The sequence below is a fragment of the Xenopus laevis genome, chromosome 6S, assembly GCF_017654675.1.
Source record: "Xenopus laevis strain J_2021 chromosome 6S, Xenopus_laevis_v10.1, whole genome shotgun sequence".
Lineage (NCBI taxonomy): Eukaryota > Metazoa > Chordata > Amphibia > Anura > Pipidae > Xenopus > Xenopus laevis.
This window is the reverse complement of record NC_054382.1, coordinates 128276818-128293114: the sequence shown is the minus strand read 5'-3', so window position 1 is coordinate 128293114 and position 16297 is coordinate 128276818. Positions and strand designations below refer to the sequence as shown.

At 41.6% G+C, this 16297-nt stretch overlaps 1 protein-coding gene across 5 annotated transcripts in view; it reads left to right on the top strand.

Annotated features, from left to right (window-relative positions):
* asap1.S (ArfGAP with SH3 domain, ankyrin repeat and PH domain 1 S homeolog) overlaps positions 1-16297 on the top strand; it is a 167342-nt gene that overhangs the window by 70301 nt on the left and 80744 nt on the right. For all 5 annotated transcript variants that reach the window (XM_041568022.1, XM_041568019.1, XM_041568021.1 and 2 more), the window contains one exon: positions 16161-16233. In XM_041568022.1, coding sequence (XP_041423956.1) covers positions 16161-16233 — 73 coding nt within the window. The remainder of the gene's footprint in view (positions 1-16160; positions 16234-16297) is intronic.

Sequence of the window (16297 nt, the reverse complement as noted above, 5' to 3'; positions counted from 1 at the left end):
CTCAGGTTAAAAGAGGTAGAATCAATTCAGGGATTGGATCTATTACCCAGAAAGCTTTTAAAAAAAGTGCTTAAAAATTGGAATGCCATTTCCTTTAGAGATTTATTTAAAAAGTCTACTTTGAATTTTTTTTTACTTTTTCTGGTGCAGTTATGGGAAACCGTTATCCAGAAAACTCCAAATTACAGAAAGGCCTTCTCCCATAGACTCCATTTTATCCAAATTTTTTAAAATGATTTCCCTTTTCTGTGTAATAATAAAACAGTAGCTTGTACTTGATCCCAACTAAGATATAATTAATTCTTATTGGAAGCCTATTGGGTTAGTTTAATATTTACATGATTTTCTAGTAGACTTAAGGTATGAAGATCCAAATTACAGAAAGATTGATTATCCGGAAAGTCCCAGGTCCCAAACATTTAAGTGCTGCGGAGCTGGTTTGAATAGGTTTAAGTGCTGCGGAGCTGGTTTGAATAGGTTTAAGTGCTGCGGAGCTGGTTTGAATAGGTTTAAGTGCTGCGGAGCTGGTTTGCATAGGTTTAAGTGATGCAGGGTTGATTGGTTTGGGTTGATGTACTGCAGGGGTGATAGGGACTAGGTTAATGTATTGTAGGTTCAGATTAGGGGTAAGCGTATGTTCTGCAGGTGCAAACCATGGAAAGGCTTATGTGCTGCAGGGCTGATTAAAAATAAGTGTGTGTCTCAGGGGTTGATAGGGTTAGGTGATGTTATGTGCTGCAGGGGCTGATGACACAATGGTTATTATGGCAGGGGCTGATAACACAATGGTTATTATAGCAGGGGCCGATGACACAATGGTTATTATAGCAGGGGTTGATGACACAATGGTTATTATAGCAGGGGCTGATGACACAATGGTTATTATAGCAGGGGCTGATGACACAATGGTTATTATAGCAGGGGCTGATCAGTACTGGATTCAGATTTGGGTTAGGAATCAGTTCATTTGTTTAATTGTTTGACATGTAGAAGGTCCTGCTCGTAAGCTTCAGAGCTGATTAGCTATTCCTTGGTTTTGAGATTGATATTGTGCTAACTGGTTGTTCAGTGCAGAGTAAATTAATTAGCCTGGCAGTCTCTGGTGATTTATTCCCTTGTGTTTTACTTGTTCTAATTACCGAAGTTGTATTAAGCAAGATGATTCATGATCTGCTAGAGGGAAGCTCCTTGTGTAGTAGTTGATATATACATCTCTGCAACTAAACTGTTGCCAGGCAGATTTTTATTCCTGTAGTGTGATGCTCTGTGTATATCATCTGTGTATAATTACTGCACTATATTACATTTTCTCTTGTCTGAAATACCATTTGTCATTGTTTGCTTGAAGTGCAATTTTATCTGTTTGTCAGGACTTGTGCTAGGTCTTGGGGATTTATCTTTTTGCAACTGAACATTCATAATTTATAACTACAGGTATGGGATCCGTTATCCGAAAACCAGAAAGCTGTGAATTATGGAAAGGCTATCACCCATAGACTTCATTTTATCCAAATAATCTAAATTATTAAAAATTATTTCTGTGTAATAATAAACCGGTAGCTTGTTCTATGATCCCAACTAAGATAAAATTAAAGGGGTGGTTCACCTTTAAGTTAATTTTTAGGATTTTATAGAATGGCTAATTCTAGGTAACATTTCAGTTGGTCTTCATTATTATTATTATTATTTTTTTATATAGTTTTTTAATTATTTGCCCTTTTCTTCTGAGTTTTTCCAGCTTTCAAAGGGGGGGGTCACTGTATTGTTATTACTATTTTTTATTACTCCTCTTTTTATTCAGACCTCTCCTATTCCAGTCTCTTATGCATGGTTGCTAGGGTAATTTGGACCCTAGCAACTAGATAGCTGAAATTGCAAACTGGAGAACTGCATGAATAAAAAGCAATTGCAAAAAAACCCAATTGCAAATTGTCACATTCAATTACATTTTGTAGAAGAAACAACAGCCTGCCAGAAAGCAGTTCCATCCTAAAGTGCAGGCTCTTTCTGAAAGCACATGACCAGGCAAAATGACCTGAGATGCACCTACACACCAATATTACAACTAAATACACTTGTTGGTTCAGGAATTAAAGGAAAATTATACCCCTCAAACAATGTAGGTCTCTATAAAACGATATTGCATAAAACAGCTCATATGTAAAACCCTGCTTCATGTAAATAAACCATTTTCATAATAATATACTTTTTTAGTGGAATGTGCTATTGAGTAATCATAAATAGAAAACTGCCATTTTAAAAAATAAGGGCCGCCCCCTGGGATCGTATGATTCACGGTGCAAACAAACAAACTATACATGTTAGGTCACATTACAGACAGAGTTCTGTCTTTTGCTTCCACACTTGTAGTATTTCTGGTCAGGTGGATTCGGCCAAATCCTTCTGCCCCGCTGAACCGAATCGTGCAGGGAGGGAAATCGTGTGACTTTTTGTCAGAAAACAAGTAAGTAAAAAATGTTTTCCCCTTCCCAACTCCAACTTGCAGTACAGCAGTAAAGAGTGATTGAAGTTTATCAGAGCACAAGTCACATTACTTGGGGCAGCTGGGAAATTGACAATATGTCTAGCCCCATGTCAGATTTTAAAATAGAATATAAAAAAATCTGTTTGCTCTTTTGAGAAATGGATTTCAGTGCAGAATTCTGCTGGAGCAGCACTATTAACTGATTAATTTTGAATATATATCCCAGTTTGGTAAGATTCTTTAATATGCCACTTCATTTGATATAAACGATCTCTTGCTCAAGTATTCATTTTGGGAGTATAATTTTCCTTTAAATTTTATATTGTAGAGTGAATTATTTGCAGATATAAAAACTACACCATAAAAATCATGACATTGCATTCGCCAGAGGTACAGTTATTACACAGTACATTAATAGTGAGGGTATTTAATAGACGGGAATCCTATACAATGAATGGGCAGCCATGATCTTTCCTGACACATCAGACTTAGATTTACAGGCTGAGACACAATACAGACCATGGAGCTGAATGAAACTATGAGTCTGCAGTGTGTTCTGCCCAGTAACATCCAGCATTTCTCCCTGCTGCTTCCCCACAATCCACTGCAGAGGTCTCTCCGGGGCTGCACCGTGCGCTCCTCTACTGGAGTGTTGTGCTGATACACTGAGCCAATCAACTAGCAGCACTGATTGTAATAAAGGAGACAAACAAGCACTAGGGAGAGGTAATGTTTCATTATCTGATGCACATAAAGCAAATGTGTCCTGTACAGACCTGAAACAATGACCGTGCCTCTCTCTCTTAAGCTGGCCCGACCTGCCGCTAACCATTCAGATCAAAGTCTTACCATTCCAACCAAATAAAGTAGTTAAAGGAGAAGGAAACCCAGTCGGCGCAAAAACCCTCCCTCCCTCCCTCCCGTGTGTTGCTTCCCCTCCCTCCTCCCCCCTGGCCTACCTGTCCCGCTGGGCAAATGCCCCTAACTTGTTACTTACCCTTCTGCGCAGGTCCTGTCTACGGAGTTCACAGACGACATCTTCTTCCACGTGATCTTCTTCCTGCTTTGACCAGCGCATGCGCAGTAGGAGCATTTCGCCGGTACGATCTACTGCGCATGCGCCAAAAGTCACGGAAAACTTTGTGACTTTTGGCGCATACGCAGTAGATCCGTACCGGCGAAATGCTCCTACTGCGCATGCGCCAAAACGCCGGTCAAAGCAGGAAGAAGATCGCGTGGAAGAAGATGGCGTCGGTGAACTCCGTAGACTGGACCTGCACAGAAGGGTAAGTAACAAGTTAGGGGCATTTGCCCAGCGGGACGGGTAGGCCAGGGGGGAGGAGGGAGGGGAAGCAACACACGGGAGGGGGGGGAGGGTTTTTGCGCCGACTGGGTTTCCTTCTCCTTTAAAGAACAGATGAGCCGATGTTCTGCCCCTGACAGCAATCGTACGATAGACAAAGCTAGTGTCAGTCTCCCACTGAAAATCGTACTATCGGCAATACACGCAGAGATATTACCTGCCGCCGACAGAAATTTTCTAACCTGTCCGATCGACCAAACGTCCGATCTCCGCCGGAAGAAAAATGTCGGGACTCTCCACAATATCATACTCTGGCCCTTTAAGAACTTGAATTTGACTAAAAGTATGAAACATTTCGAAAATTCGAATTTTCAATTGGACCCTTGATAAATCTGCCCCTTAAACTGAACGGAGGGGAGCGCAGCGATAAAGACTTCTCAGTATAAAGTGTTAAGTACCTGCAAAGCCAGTCGCATGGTGACAGCAAAAGAGACAACACAGAGACAAAGGAAAAGAGAGAAAATGGATAAAGATTGAAACTGGGGAAGAGGGAAGAGGGGTTTGTACTCTGGGCTCCTAGCATCTGAGGGTCTCCTCCAGGGAAAAATCTAGATAAAAGCACAAGGATATGAGATGTTCAATTGCACATGACAGGGAGCATAATATAACAATATTCACTATTGTACTGCCCATTAAGCTGCCCAATTGGGAGACTCAACTGCGTTGGGGGATGGTGAAAAACTGGGTCAGTTGAGCAATAAATTATTCCAAGGTATCGGCACGCTGTCTAATTGCATTACATACAAACTACCATACAGTAATAATGCAGAGCAAAGGGTTCTACCCACGGGAGCTTGCAATCTATACGGCTTTCAATGCACATTGAAGCAGGGAATTGATTTGACCATCGTACCTGGGAAGTGCGTATAATATGTTTAGTCCTCGCCTCTATGCAGCACCGTTAACCCGTGCTTTGTTTTAGCAGGAGCATTGGTAAATGAAGCACCGCTAGATATATTTATACTGTAACTCCCAGCATCAGCTGTCTGATTTGTCTCAGAGATGAGCAGATTTTATTGTGTATGGACAGTTTGACTCACTTGCCACCTCTCAGATTCATCTCAACATATCGGCCCCAATAAACATACACTGTATTTGCATAATCAGTGTCGTAACTTTCAGTTTTCAACTGAATATGAAATGTCTGCAACATCCTTTAGTTTCTTTCAGTTGCTGCATTTCCTGATGAAGATGTGAATACTGGAGGGGGGGGGGGTTGTTTTAGCAGATGGAACCAACTGTAGTGTCAAATACTAAAAAGGAAAGGCTGCAGGCTGAGTTATACAGTGAACTCTGAGTATCACTCATGTATTATATAATAATGTACCCCCTACTGTAAATGATAAGGATATTAGAAGTCACTGAGGGGTTGTTCTGTGACCATATAAAGGCACAAGGCTGCAGGCTGAGTTATACAGGGAACTCTGAGTATCACTCATGTATTATAAGGGATAATGTACCCCCTACTATAAATGATAAGGATATTAGAAGTCACTGAGGGGTTGTTCTGTGACCATATAAAGGCACAAGGCTGCAGGCTGAGTTATACAGGGAACTCTGAGTATCACTCATGTATTATAAGGGATAATGTACCCCCTACTGTAAATGATAAGGATATTAGAAGTCACTGAGGGGTTGTTCTGTAACCATATAAAGGCACAAGGCTGCAGGCTGAGTTATACAGGGAACTCTTAGTATCACTCTTGTATTATAAGGCATAATGTACCCCCTACTGTAAATGATAAGGATATTAGAAGTCACTGAGGGGTTGTTCTGTGACCATATAAAGGCACAAGGCTGCAGGCTGAGTTATACAGGGAACTCTGAGTATCACTCATGTATTATAAGGGCTAATGTACCCCCTACTGTAAATGATAAGGATATTAGAAGTCACTGAGAGGTTTTTCTGTGACCATATAAAGGCACAAGGCTACAGGCTGAGTTATATAGGGAACTCCAAGTATCACTCATGTATTATAAGGGGTAATGTACCCCCTACTGTAAATGATAAGGATATTAGAAGTCACTGAGGGGTTGTTCTGTGACCATATAAAGGCACAAGGCTGCAGGCTGAGTTATACAGGGAACTCTGAGTATCACTCATGTATTATAAGGGATAATGTACCCCCTACTGTAAATGATAAGGATATTAGAAGTCACTGAGGGGTTCTGTGACACATATAAAGGTACAAGGCTGCAGGCTGAGTTATACAGGGAACTCTGAGTGTCACGTATGCGATGTATAATCTACCCCTTACTGTAATGAAGGCGCTCCCATTAATTCAGAATATGGAATCTGTATAAATGGTTATGTATAAATCAGAATCAACCTGCTTGGTGTTTATGTTGTGATGTTGAACTTGCAGATGTGCATTTTTTATCACACCAATCATGTTTCCTAGTGGAAGCAGTGCAGGTGCATGAAATAACCACATCTTTAATAACGCTTAATTACCTTTTGAAAAAAAAAAAATTGCAGCGTATAATTTTCACCTAAAAATGAGTCTCTTTATGGCAGTGGCGCTGAGTTATTTCCAAAGTAAAGTGCTGATTAGAATCCCTCGGCAGCAATGTGAGAGTTCTGGGCCGACCCCCCGCATTGTGCACAAGCTGCAGTCACATACATTTGGAACGTTTGGGGGGGGGGAGCCGAATCCTCAGTTCTGGACCGACATGAGTTTTGTCTGAGCTGATATTTTCTGGCGGCCTGTCCTTGCCTTTTAGCCAATCACACGTGGTTTGTTGCGTTTCTGACAGTCCGCTGAGTAATATTCTGCTTCGCTGATGTTTTATTTGTGTCTACAAAATGCCTGTATGCATAAGATCTTCAGACACTTCTTTCAGTTCAGTTGCTTTCAGATAGATCACCAGAAATAAAAACTTTTTTTCCAATTACTTTCTATTTGTCATTGTTTCTCTATTACTGGTGTAAACTTTTATTTTTCACCTTCTAAAGCAGCTCGGGGGGGGGGGGTCGCCGACCCTGTAAACTGATCTAAATTGATACATTTAGTTGATACATTTGTTATCTTTGTCCCTGCTGAGCATAATCCCTGCGTTTTATAAGGGTCAGGTCACACGTTCAGATTCGGGGAGATTAGTCACCCAGAAACTACGGGCGACTTCGGAAAACAAAGCGTTCCGAGTGCCATGCCGCCGACGATTTATAATCTAGCCGGCGTGAGGCAGTTCCGGGAGATTAGTTGCCCCGAAGAAGAGGAGATTTGTTGCTGGGCGACTAATTTCCCCAAATCTGTGCCCTGACCCTTAAAGGCAGCTGTTAAAATTGATGCAATAGTTGCTAATATTCCAAAGATACTGCTGAGAAATGTATCAACTAATTGTATCAACTAATTGTATCAACTAAGAGTCACATTTATCAAAGGTCGAATTTCAATTTCATGTGAGTTTTTTTTTTTTTAAAAAACTCCCATGAACTCAACATTCAACCAATCGAAATTTGTTATAAAAGTAGAATTTTTGAAACTCAGGTCAATAGGATCGACCCAAAAACTCGAATCGAATTTGAATCTAATTCTCCGAAAAAACGTGAATGTCAGGAAGGCTGCAAATAACTCTAAAATGATCCCTGGACATCTCCCATTGACTTAGAATTGATACAATAGTTGTTATTATTCCACAGATACTTCTGAGAAATGTATCAACTAAGAGGCACATTTATCAAAGTTCGAATTTCGATTTCATGTGTTTTTTTAAAACTCCCATGAACTCGACATTCAACCAATCGAAATTTATTTTAAAAATCGAATTTTTGAAACTCGGGTCAATAGGATCGAACCGAAAACTCGAATCGAATTCTCCGAAAAAAACGTGAATGTCAGGGAGGCTGCAGACAACTCTAAAATGATCCCTGGACATCGCCCATTGACTTAAACAGCAATTCGGCATGTTTTAGGTGGCAAATAGTCGAATTTGAGTTCTTAAAGGGCCAGAGTATGATAAATCTCGAAAATCGAATTAGAATTTTTTGAAAAAGTGGAATCGAATTTGAATCTAATTCTCTGAAAAAAACGTGAATGTCAGGAAGGCTGCAAACAACTCTAAAATGATCACTGGACGTCTCCCATTGACTTAAACAGCAATTCGGCAGGTTTTAGGTGGTGAATAGTCTAATTCGATTTCTTAAAGGGCAAGAGTATGATAAATCTCGAAAAATGTAATTCAAATTTTTTGAAAAACTCGAATCGAATTTGAATAACTCCCTGGTTCAATTTGACAATTTTTACCATAAAAAAACTCGAAAATTCAACATTCAACTTTAAACTTACATTTTGGGAAACCGGTAAAAAAGAAAAGATGAAAAGCAATTGAAAAAGTATTTGTTTATGGTGAACAATCTGAAAACAACTCAACTGAAATAAATGTTTGGAAGGTGAACGACCACTTCAAATTGAGCCATGGCCTGAATATCAGCTTTTAATACCTTGCAGATCTAAGCAAATGTTATTGTTTTGTTTAATTCTCTGCACTGCTGGTCCTGACTCATGAAACAATGCCACAGAAGCAATTTAGAATGTCATTGTCTTTCATTAGGCAAGGTATAGAATAAGCTATATAGACATGGGCTATAGTCACACTATCGGACACGGAAAGCCTGGGCTCTAGTGCAGGAGGGGGCTCACAGCGAAAGTGACAGTTGTGATACACAGAGACACATGTGACAGTTGTGATGTTTATGTGCATTCCAGCCGTGCATTTGGCGCATACAGACTGCATAGTAATACATGGCATTCAGCAACAACGTTTCATCTTGGTTCTTCTGTAACCATCCAGATCAGCACAATAAAATGAAAGAGTCTTTTTGTAACAAGTGTGTCGACTCGCTGACTTTGAAGAGCAAGTGATGGATGAAACAAGTACAAATGTTGTGTACAACCTCGTACAGTGAGCGAACAGCCTCCTACAGATGACTTTGTAGCTGGAACTATCTGCACCCCGAATATTACTCCAGTTTCCCCTTTGCTTTCTTGGCTGATCTACCTTTTAGTGATCCCATGGGCTAACCCAGACTGATGCCTGCCCAAGTGCCCCAGACTAACCTCTTTGCATGTTACATAGTAATTTAGGTTGAAAAAAGACACATGTCTAACTGCCTAACTGCTAATTGATCCAGAGGAAGGCGAAAAACCCCATTTGAAGCCTCTCCAATTTACAAATTCCTTCCTAGTCCCTGGATCAACTTATACTATGAGCTATCTCTCATATCCCTGTATTCCCTCACTTGCTAAACACCATCCAACCCCTTCTTATACCTATCTAATGTATCAGCCTGTACCACTGATTCAGGGAGACAATTCCACATCTTCACAGCTCTCACTGTAACAAACCCCTTCCCAATATTTAGGCGGAACCTCTTTTCTTCTAATGGGAATGGGTGACCTTGTGTCAGCTGGAAAGACCTACTGGTAAATAAATCATTAGAGAGATTATTATATAATCCCTTTATATATTAATTAGGGATGCACCAAATCCACTATTTTGGATTTGTCTGAACTCCCTAATCCTTCGGGAAAGATGCGACCAAATACCGAACCAAATCCTAATTTGCATGTGCAAAATATTGTTGGAAAGGGGGGAAATGTTTTACTTGTTTTGTGACAAAAAGTCACGCAATTTCCATCCCACCCCTAATTTGCATATGCAAATTAGGGGTGGGTTTCAGTTCAGCCTGGCAGAAGGATTCGGCCAAATCCTGCTGAAAAAGGCCGAATCCTGAAACTGAATCCTGGATTTGGTGCATCCTAATATTTATACATAGTATACATGTCCAAGCTTCCATCATCAGGAGGGACGGCTTGATGTGAAAATGCAGAAAGGTATTTGGGATGAGAGTAGGGTTGCCACCTTTTCTGGAAAAAAATACCGGACTTCCTATGTTTTATAGGTTTTTCCCTATAAATGACATTGGTTCCAAACAACAGTTTTACTGGCCAGGCCTGTAAAATACCAGCCAGGTGGCAACCCTAGATGAGAGTGGCTTCAGAATTTTAGTTGCTAATAAATGCCTGTCTTTTTTTATGTTACAAACTCAGCATGGCTGCCATAGGGTGTAATAGGCAGAAACCTTTTCACTGCCCTTTTCCAAGATGCTTCAAAAGAGGTGTGGCTTTCTTCTAAAGGGGCTGAGTAGGGTGGACCAGCAGTGCTGTATGTATGTATAACTTTATTTGTAAAGTGCTGTTAAGTAGCCGCAGTGCCTACAATGCATAAAAGTACAATATATATAATTATAATTTATAAAAGTGCACGGTCACGGCCGGCACCCAATACCAGAACAAATGCCAAGGACCCTGGTCTTGGCTCGGCTTCACCAGTAGTGTGACCACCTTTGGGTTTCGGGAGGAGCCCTCAGCTTAATTGGGTGCCACCTGGACTTAACGAGGGGTACAAGGCGAGATGTTCTGGCTGGCAAAGGGGCACGACCAGATAGCAAGAGTCTTTGGGCATAAGGTCAAGGACAAGGCATCTGGTGGAAACGGAAACAGGACAGACCGGATCAGGACAGGCAGATAACAGAATCGTCAGGCAGGCAAGGGGTCAAAACCAGATAATCAGACAGACTGGATAAGGCAGAAGGATGGTCAGACAGGCTGGGTCGAGGCAGGCGGATATCAGAATCGTCAAACAGGCAAGGGGTCAAACCGGGTGATCAAGCAAGGGGTTAAGCAGGAAGAGTTGTCGTAGGCAGGCAAGGTTCAGGATACAGAATGCAGAGTAGTCAGGAACAGGCTGGTTCAAACACGGATAATCAGTCAGGATAGCAAATTCAGGAACAGGTAGCACAAAGCTCAGGAAACCACAGGATATGATCCTATAACGGGCACTGGCTACAGGTCTGAATGGGCCTTAAATAGGGATCCAATTCGCGTCAAAACGTGCGCAATTTTGCGCCTTTAAGAGACGCGCAGCCGCGCGCGCCCTAGGAATCAAAGATGGCGCCGGCAAGGGCAGGATAGGCGCGGCGCAGCGGGCTTCCACGCCAAGGACGCGCCGTGGACCCCGCTGCCCACTAGACCACCAGGGTAAGTTTCTTACATGCACACTTGGATGACAATTCATTAGGGATGCCCCAAATCCAGGATTTGGTTCGGGATTCAGCCTTTATCAGCGGTATTCGGATTCGGCTAAATCCTTCTGTCCGGCCAAACCGAATCCTAATTTGAATATGCAAATCAGGGGCAGGGAGGGAAAGCACGTGACTTTTTGCCACAAAACAAGGAAGTAAAAAATGTTTTCCCCCTTCCAACCCATAATTTGCATATGCAAATTAGGATTCTGATTCAGTTCGGTATTCGGCCGAATCGTTCGCGAAGGATTTGGGGGTTCAGCCGAATCCAAAATAGTGGATTCGGTGCATCCCTACAAGTCATATGATAAATACAATAAATATATACAGTACATGGAGCTTAAAATAAAGACGTAGAGCTTAAGTGCTATGTGGTAAGAGACACAGTAAGAAGGCGTTTAAAGGAATTGTTCAGTTTAAAAATAAAAACTGGGTAAATATTTAGGCTGTGCAAAATAAAAAATGTTTCTAATATAGTTAGTTAGCCAAAAATGTAATGTATAAAGGCTGGAGTGATTTGATGTATAACAAGTCAGTCAGAACACTACTTCCTGCTTTTCAGCTCTCTTGGTTTACACTGACTGGTTACCCTGGCTAGCAGGCAGTAACCAATCAGAGATTTGAGGGGGGGCCACATGGGTCATATCTGTTACTTTTGAATCTGAGCTGAATGCTGAGGATCAATTACAAACTCACTGAACAGAAATGTCCCATGTGGCCCCCCTTCAAGTCACTGACTAACTCAGAGTTAGAGAGCTGAAAAGCAGGAAGTTGGATTCTGGCTGATTTATTAGACATCTGTTCACTCCAGCCTTTATATATTACATTTTTGGCTAACTAACTATATTAGAAACATTTTTTATTTTGCACAGCCTATCCATTTACCCAGTTTTTATTTTCACACTGAACTATTCCTTTAAGGCCCATAGAGCTTACAGTCTAAGTGGGTGGGTGGCTAACATAGAGGCATGAATTAGAGATGAAAAGTAAAAGGTAAAGGAATTGTGCAGTAGGTGACACCTGTAATATATATATTACAGGTAGTAATAGGCCAGTCTTCCCACCATGGATGCAGAACACTATGATAATTTCCCTACAAGCAGCAGTAGCTGCACTTGATTCATATCTGTAAATAGTAACCAGCAACATTTACATGACATGTCCCAGGCAATTTATTTGTTGCTGAAGCCCTATCATTTTCCAGAGAGTCGCCTTGTGATTTGTATTGGATAAGAGATATCTCCAGGTCAGGCTTTGTGCTAGGGAATCCTCATTGTCTCTAACCCTGTGCCGCATACATATGAATACACACAATATAATTACATACCTGCAGATGCGGGTCACTAATTACTTTTACACACAGTTGTATATTGCTTATGTTGTACAGGTCATCTCCCAAATAATCCAAATTTTAAAAAAACGATTTCCTTTTTATATGTGATGATAAAACAGTAACTTGTACTTGATCCCAACTAAGATATAATTAATCCTTATTGGAAGCAAAACCAGCCTATTGGGTTTATTTAATGTTTATATGATTTTCTAGTAGGTATGAAGACCCAAACTAGGCAATGGGGAAGCCGTTCCAATAGAAATATACAGAAAGCGGTATTTCTTACAGAATACAAAGCCTGAATACAGAGGGAATATATTTACAGACCCTTAGCAACAACTACCCACACCAGACACTCACTTGTTATTCATAGGCTTGTGCTAGAGGCACACAGGAATACACCAAATGTCAAAAATCTGAATATATCGACATGAATTTTCTCTTTGTTTGTACTGCTGACACTGGTAGTGCAGAACAGCACGGAGAATGGCTCCCCCAAGGCTACTGACAAACAATAGTTCCTGTATATTGTGTATGTATAGAACTGGTATGGAACCTGTTATCCAGAATGCTCTGGGCCTGTAGTTTTCCAGATAATGGATCAGTGTGAAAATAAAAACTGGGTATATAGTATATGCAAAATAAAAAATTTACCTGATATAGTTAGTTAGCCAAAATGTAATGTATAAAGGCTGGAGTGACTGGGTGTGTAACATAATAGCCAGAACACTACTTCCTGCTTTTCAGCTCTCTTGCTTTCCACTGATTGGCTGCCAGGCAGTTACCAATCAGAGACTTGAGGGGGGCACATGGGACATAACTGTTGCTTTTGAATCTGAGCTGAATGCTGAGGATCAATTGCAAACTCACTGAACAGTTATGTCCCATGTGATCCCCCTTATAGTCACTGACTAACTCAGAGTTAGAGAGCTGAAAAGCAGGAAGTAGTGTTCTGGCTATTATGTTACACATCCAGTCACTCCAGCCTTTATACATTACATTTTTGCCTAACTAACTAAATTAGAAACATTTTTTATTTTACACATCTATTTACCCAGTTTTTATTTTTACACTGAACAATTCCTTTAACCTTCCATAGACCACAAAGAGATTCCAGCACTGCTGTCCCACGGGGTGCCCAGATCAGTTAATATTGGGGTGCACGATTAATATATTCGTAGAAAGCTGGACAAATATTGGGGGGCACAGCTAGGTAAGTTGAGCTCGGGTACAAGACCTTTTTTACTGTACTGCACTGAGCAATACAGCATTGTGATATATATAACTGTCCAACGGCTGCTTTAAAAGATGATGAAACCCTAAAAAAACTCATCCTAGTAGACGTGATCAGAAAAAAGGAGTAAAAATCGCTGTTGAGAAGTCCTGCGACCTGCAGAACCGCCAACCCGCGTCTATAACTGCACCCGGAACTTCAACCCGCAGGGTACCATGGGTTTTTGCGTGTAACCCGCGGGTACCCGACCCCCTGCAGGACTCTACCTTGGGGGGCCCTTTCTGTTTTTACTGGGCCTTTAATTTATTGTTGGGGGAAATCAGTTTCTCCTGCTTCAATGTGTTTGGTAAAAGTGATTTGAGGGCAACAGAATGAGCGTCAGTGGGGAGCTGTGTGTACTCTTGCTCTTTACTACACTCGCTGCTATAATTTGTTGTGTGAGTGTAGTACAAAAGCTGTGCCGATGAATAGAGCGGCTGATTGCTGTTATTAGCAGCCTCATTATGTTTAGTGCCGGAGCTTTAGGGAGGGAACAATAGCACTGCTACATCTCAGGCAGACACAATGCTTCGCTCTAACTTGCGGCAAAGAATGTTTTACTATTACTCCACTGTTTTTACCATTTCATTAAATGCCACAGTGGTTGCCCAGCGTGGGAATACTCTGTTTAATGCCACACAGGCTAAAAAATACATGGCTGCTATTAAATGGACTTATAGTGTTAAAGGAGAACTAAACCCTAAAAATGAATGAGGCTAAAAATTTCATATTTTATATAGTGAACTTATTGCATGAGGCTAAAGTTTGAGCTTGTCAATAGCAGCAATGATCCAGGACTTCAAACTTGTCACAGGGGGTCACCATCTTGGAAAGTGTCTGTGACACTCACATGCTCAGTGGGCTCTGATTGGCTGTTGAGAAGCTAAGCTCAGGGCTCGTCACTAATTATCCAGCAGAAAATGAGCTTCCCTGGCTGTAATATAAGCTGATGCTACAGGTTTGCTGATTATTCAATTCTGATGCTAATTGCACTGGTTTCTGTGCTGCCATGTAGTAATTATGTGTATTAATTACTAATCAGCCTTATATTGTGACATTTCTATTCTATGTGTACTGTATATTGTGAGTGGCTCCCTAAGCTCAGTAAGTGACAGCAGCACAGAGCATGTGCAGTGAATCAGCAGAAAAGAAGATGGGGAGCTACTGGGGCATCTTTGGAGACACAGATCTTTACTGCTAAAGGGCTGTGGTTTCCTTGGGCTGGTACAGAAGCACAAAACATCATGTACAACATTTCTAGCTACTTCTTTAGTTAGGCTTTAGTTCTTCTTTAAATGAACATATAGGGGCAAATTCACTTAACGTGCGAAGCGCCGAACGAGTTAATTCGCTAGCGTTTGGCATTTTCGCTACTGCGCAAATTCACTAACGAACGGTGGCGTAGTTTCGCTAGTGTTACCTTGCAACCTCACGCCAGGCGAATCTTCGCTAGCGACGAAACTACGCAAATTCAGTAACTTGCGCAGTGTAGCGAACGCTACCTTTTACGCTAGACTTCCTTCGCCACCTCAGACCTGGCGAAGCGCAATAGAGTAGATAGGGATTGTTTCAAAAAAAGTCAAATTTTTTTCTAAGTGAAATGGATTTCAGTACAGAATTCTGCTCTAGCAGCACTATTAACTGATCAAAATTACAAAAAAATCTGTTATCTGGAAAACCCCAGGTCCCGAGCATTCTGGGTAATAGGTCCCATACCTAATGAAGTTCCCTGTCAGGTCCAGCACACTCACCAGATAAGGTTTGTCTGTGAACCTACATTGTAAAGTAAAGTGCTGAATGATGAAGTGGATTGGCTGGGGCTAGATGGCTTTTAATGTACCGTATATACTCGTGTATAAGCCGACCCGTGTATAAGCCGAGGTACCTAATTTACCTAAGAAAACTGGAAAAATGTATTGACTCGTGTATAAGCCTAGGGGCCCCATGTCAGATTTCAAAATGTGAATGTGACCCGGCCGCAACAATTGGGGGACACTGGGCAGGTACCTGTTAAAGGGTCCTCTGTCTACCCCTATTTCATGTTTGCTTCCCTCTGCCACTTCCCCCCCCCTGCCCTCCCCATCTGTCGCTCTCCCCACCCCGGCCCTCACGTCTGCTGCTCTTCCCTCTGTCACAGTAAAACGTGACCCGGCCCCAGCAGGACTGTCTGTGACTGACTGTGTCGCCGCCCGGAGCAGGTCCAGGAGCTCCGGGCGGCGCGTCCTTCCCTGCCGGAGTTCGCTCCCAAAATGGGCGCCGCCATTTTGGGAGCGAACGCCGGCAGGGAAGGACGCGCCGCCCGGAGCTCCTGGACCTGCTCCGGGCGGCGACACAGTCAGTCACAGACAGTCCTGCTGGGACCGCGGAAGGAGGTATGACCCGCGTATAAGCCGAGTTTGAGTTTTTCAGCACATTTTGGGTGCTGAAAAACTCGGCTTATACGCGAGTATATACGGTATATGTTAATAAAGATGTACAAAGAGCAACTTTAAAGGCACATCTCTTCTATTTTTAGAGATGAATAATGCAATGACAAATGCTTGTTCTTGACATATGTCCCCTTTAAATTGTTATGAGCTGTGAATTTTTAAAAGTTTTTTTTTTTCTTCTTTTTTTCAGGCCTTAGATCAAGATAGGACATCTTTACAAAAAGTGAAAAAATCAGTGAAAGCAATTTATAATTCAGGCCAAGGTAAGAGTAATTATTGTTGCACATAATAATTAATTATATTTTAGTTTTGGCAGAATCCATGCCC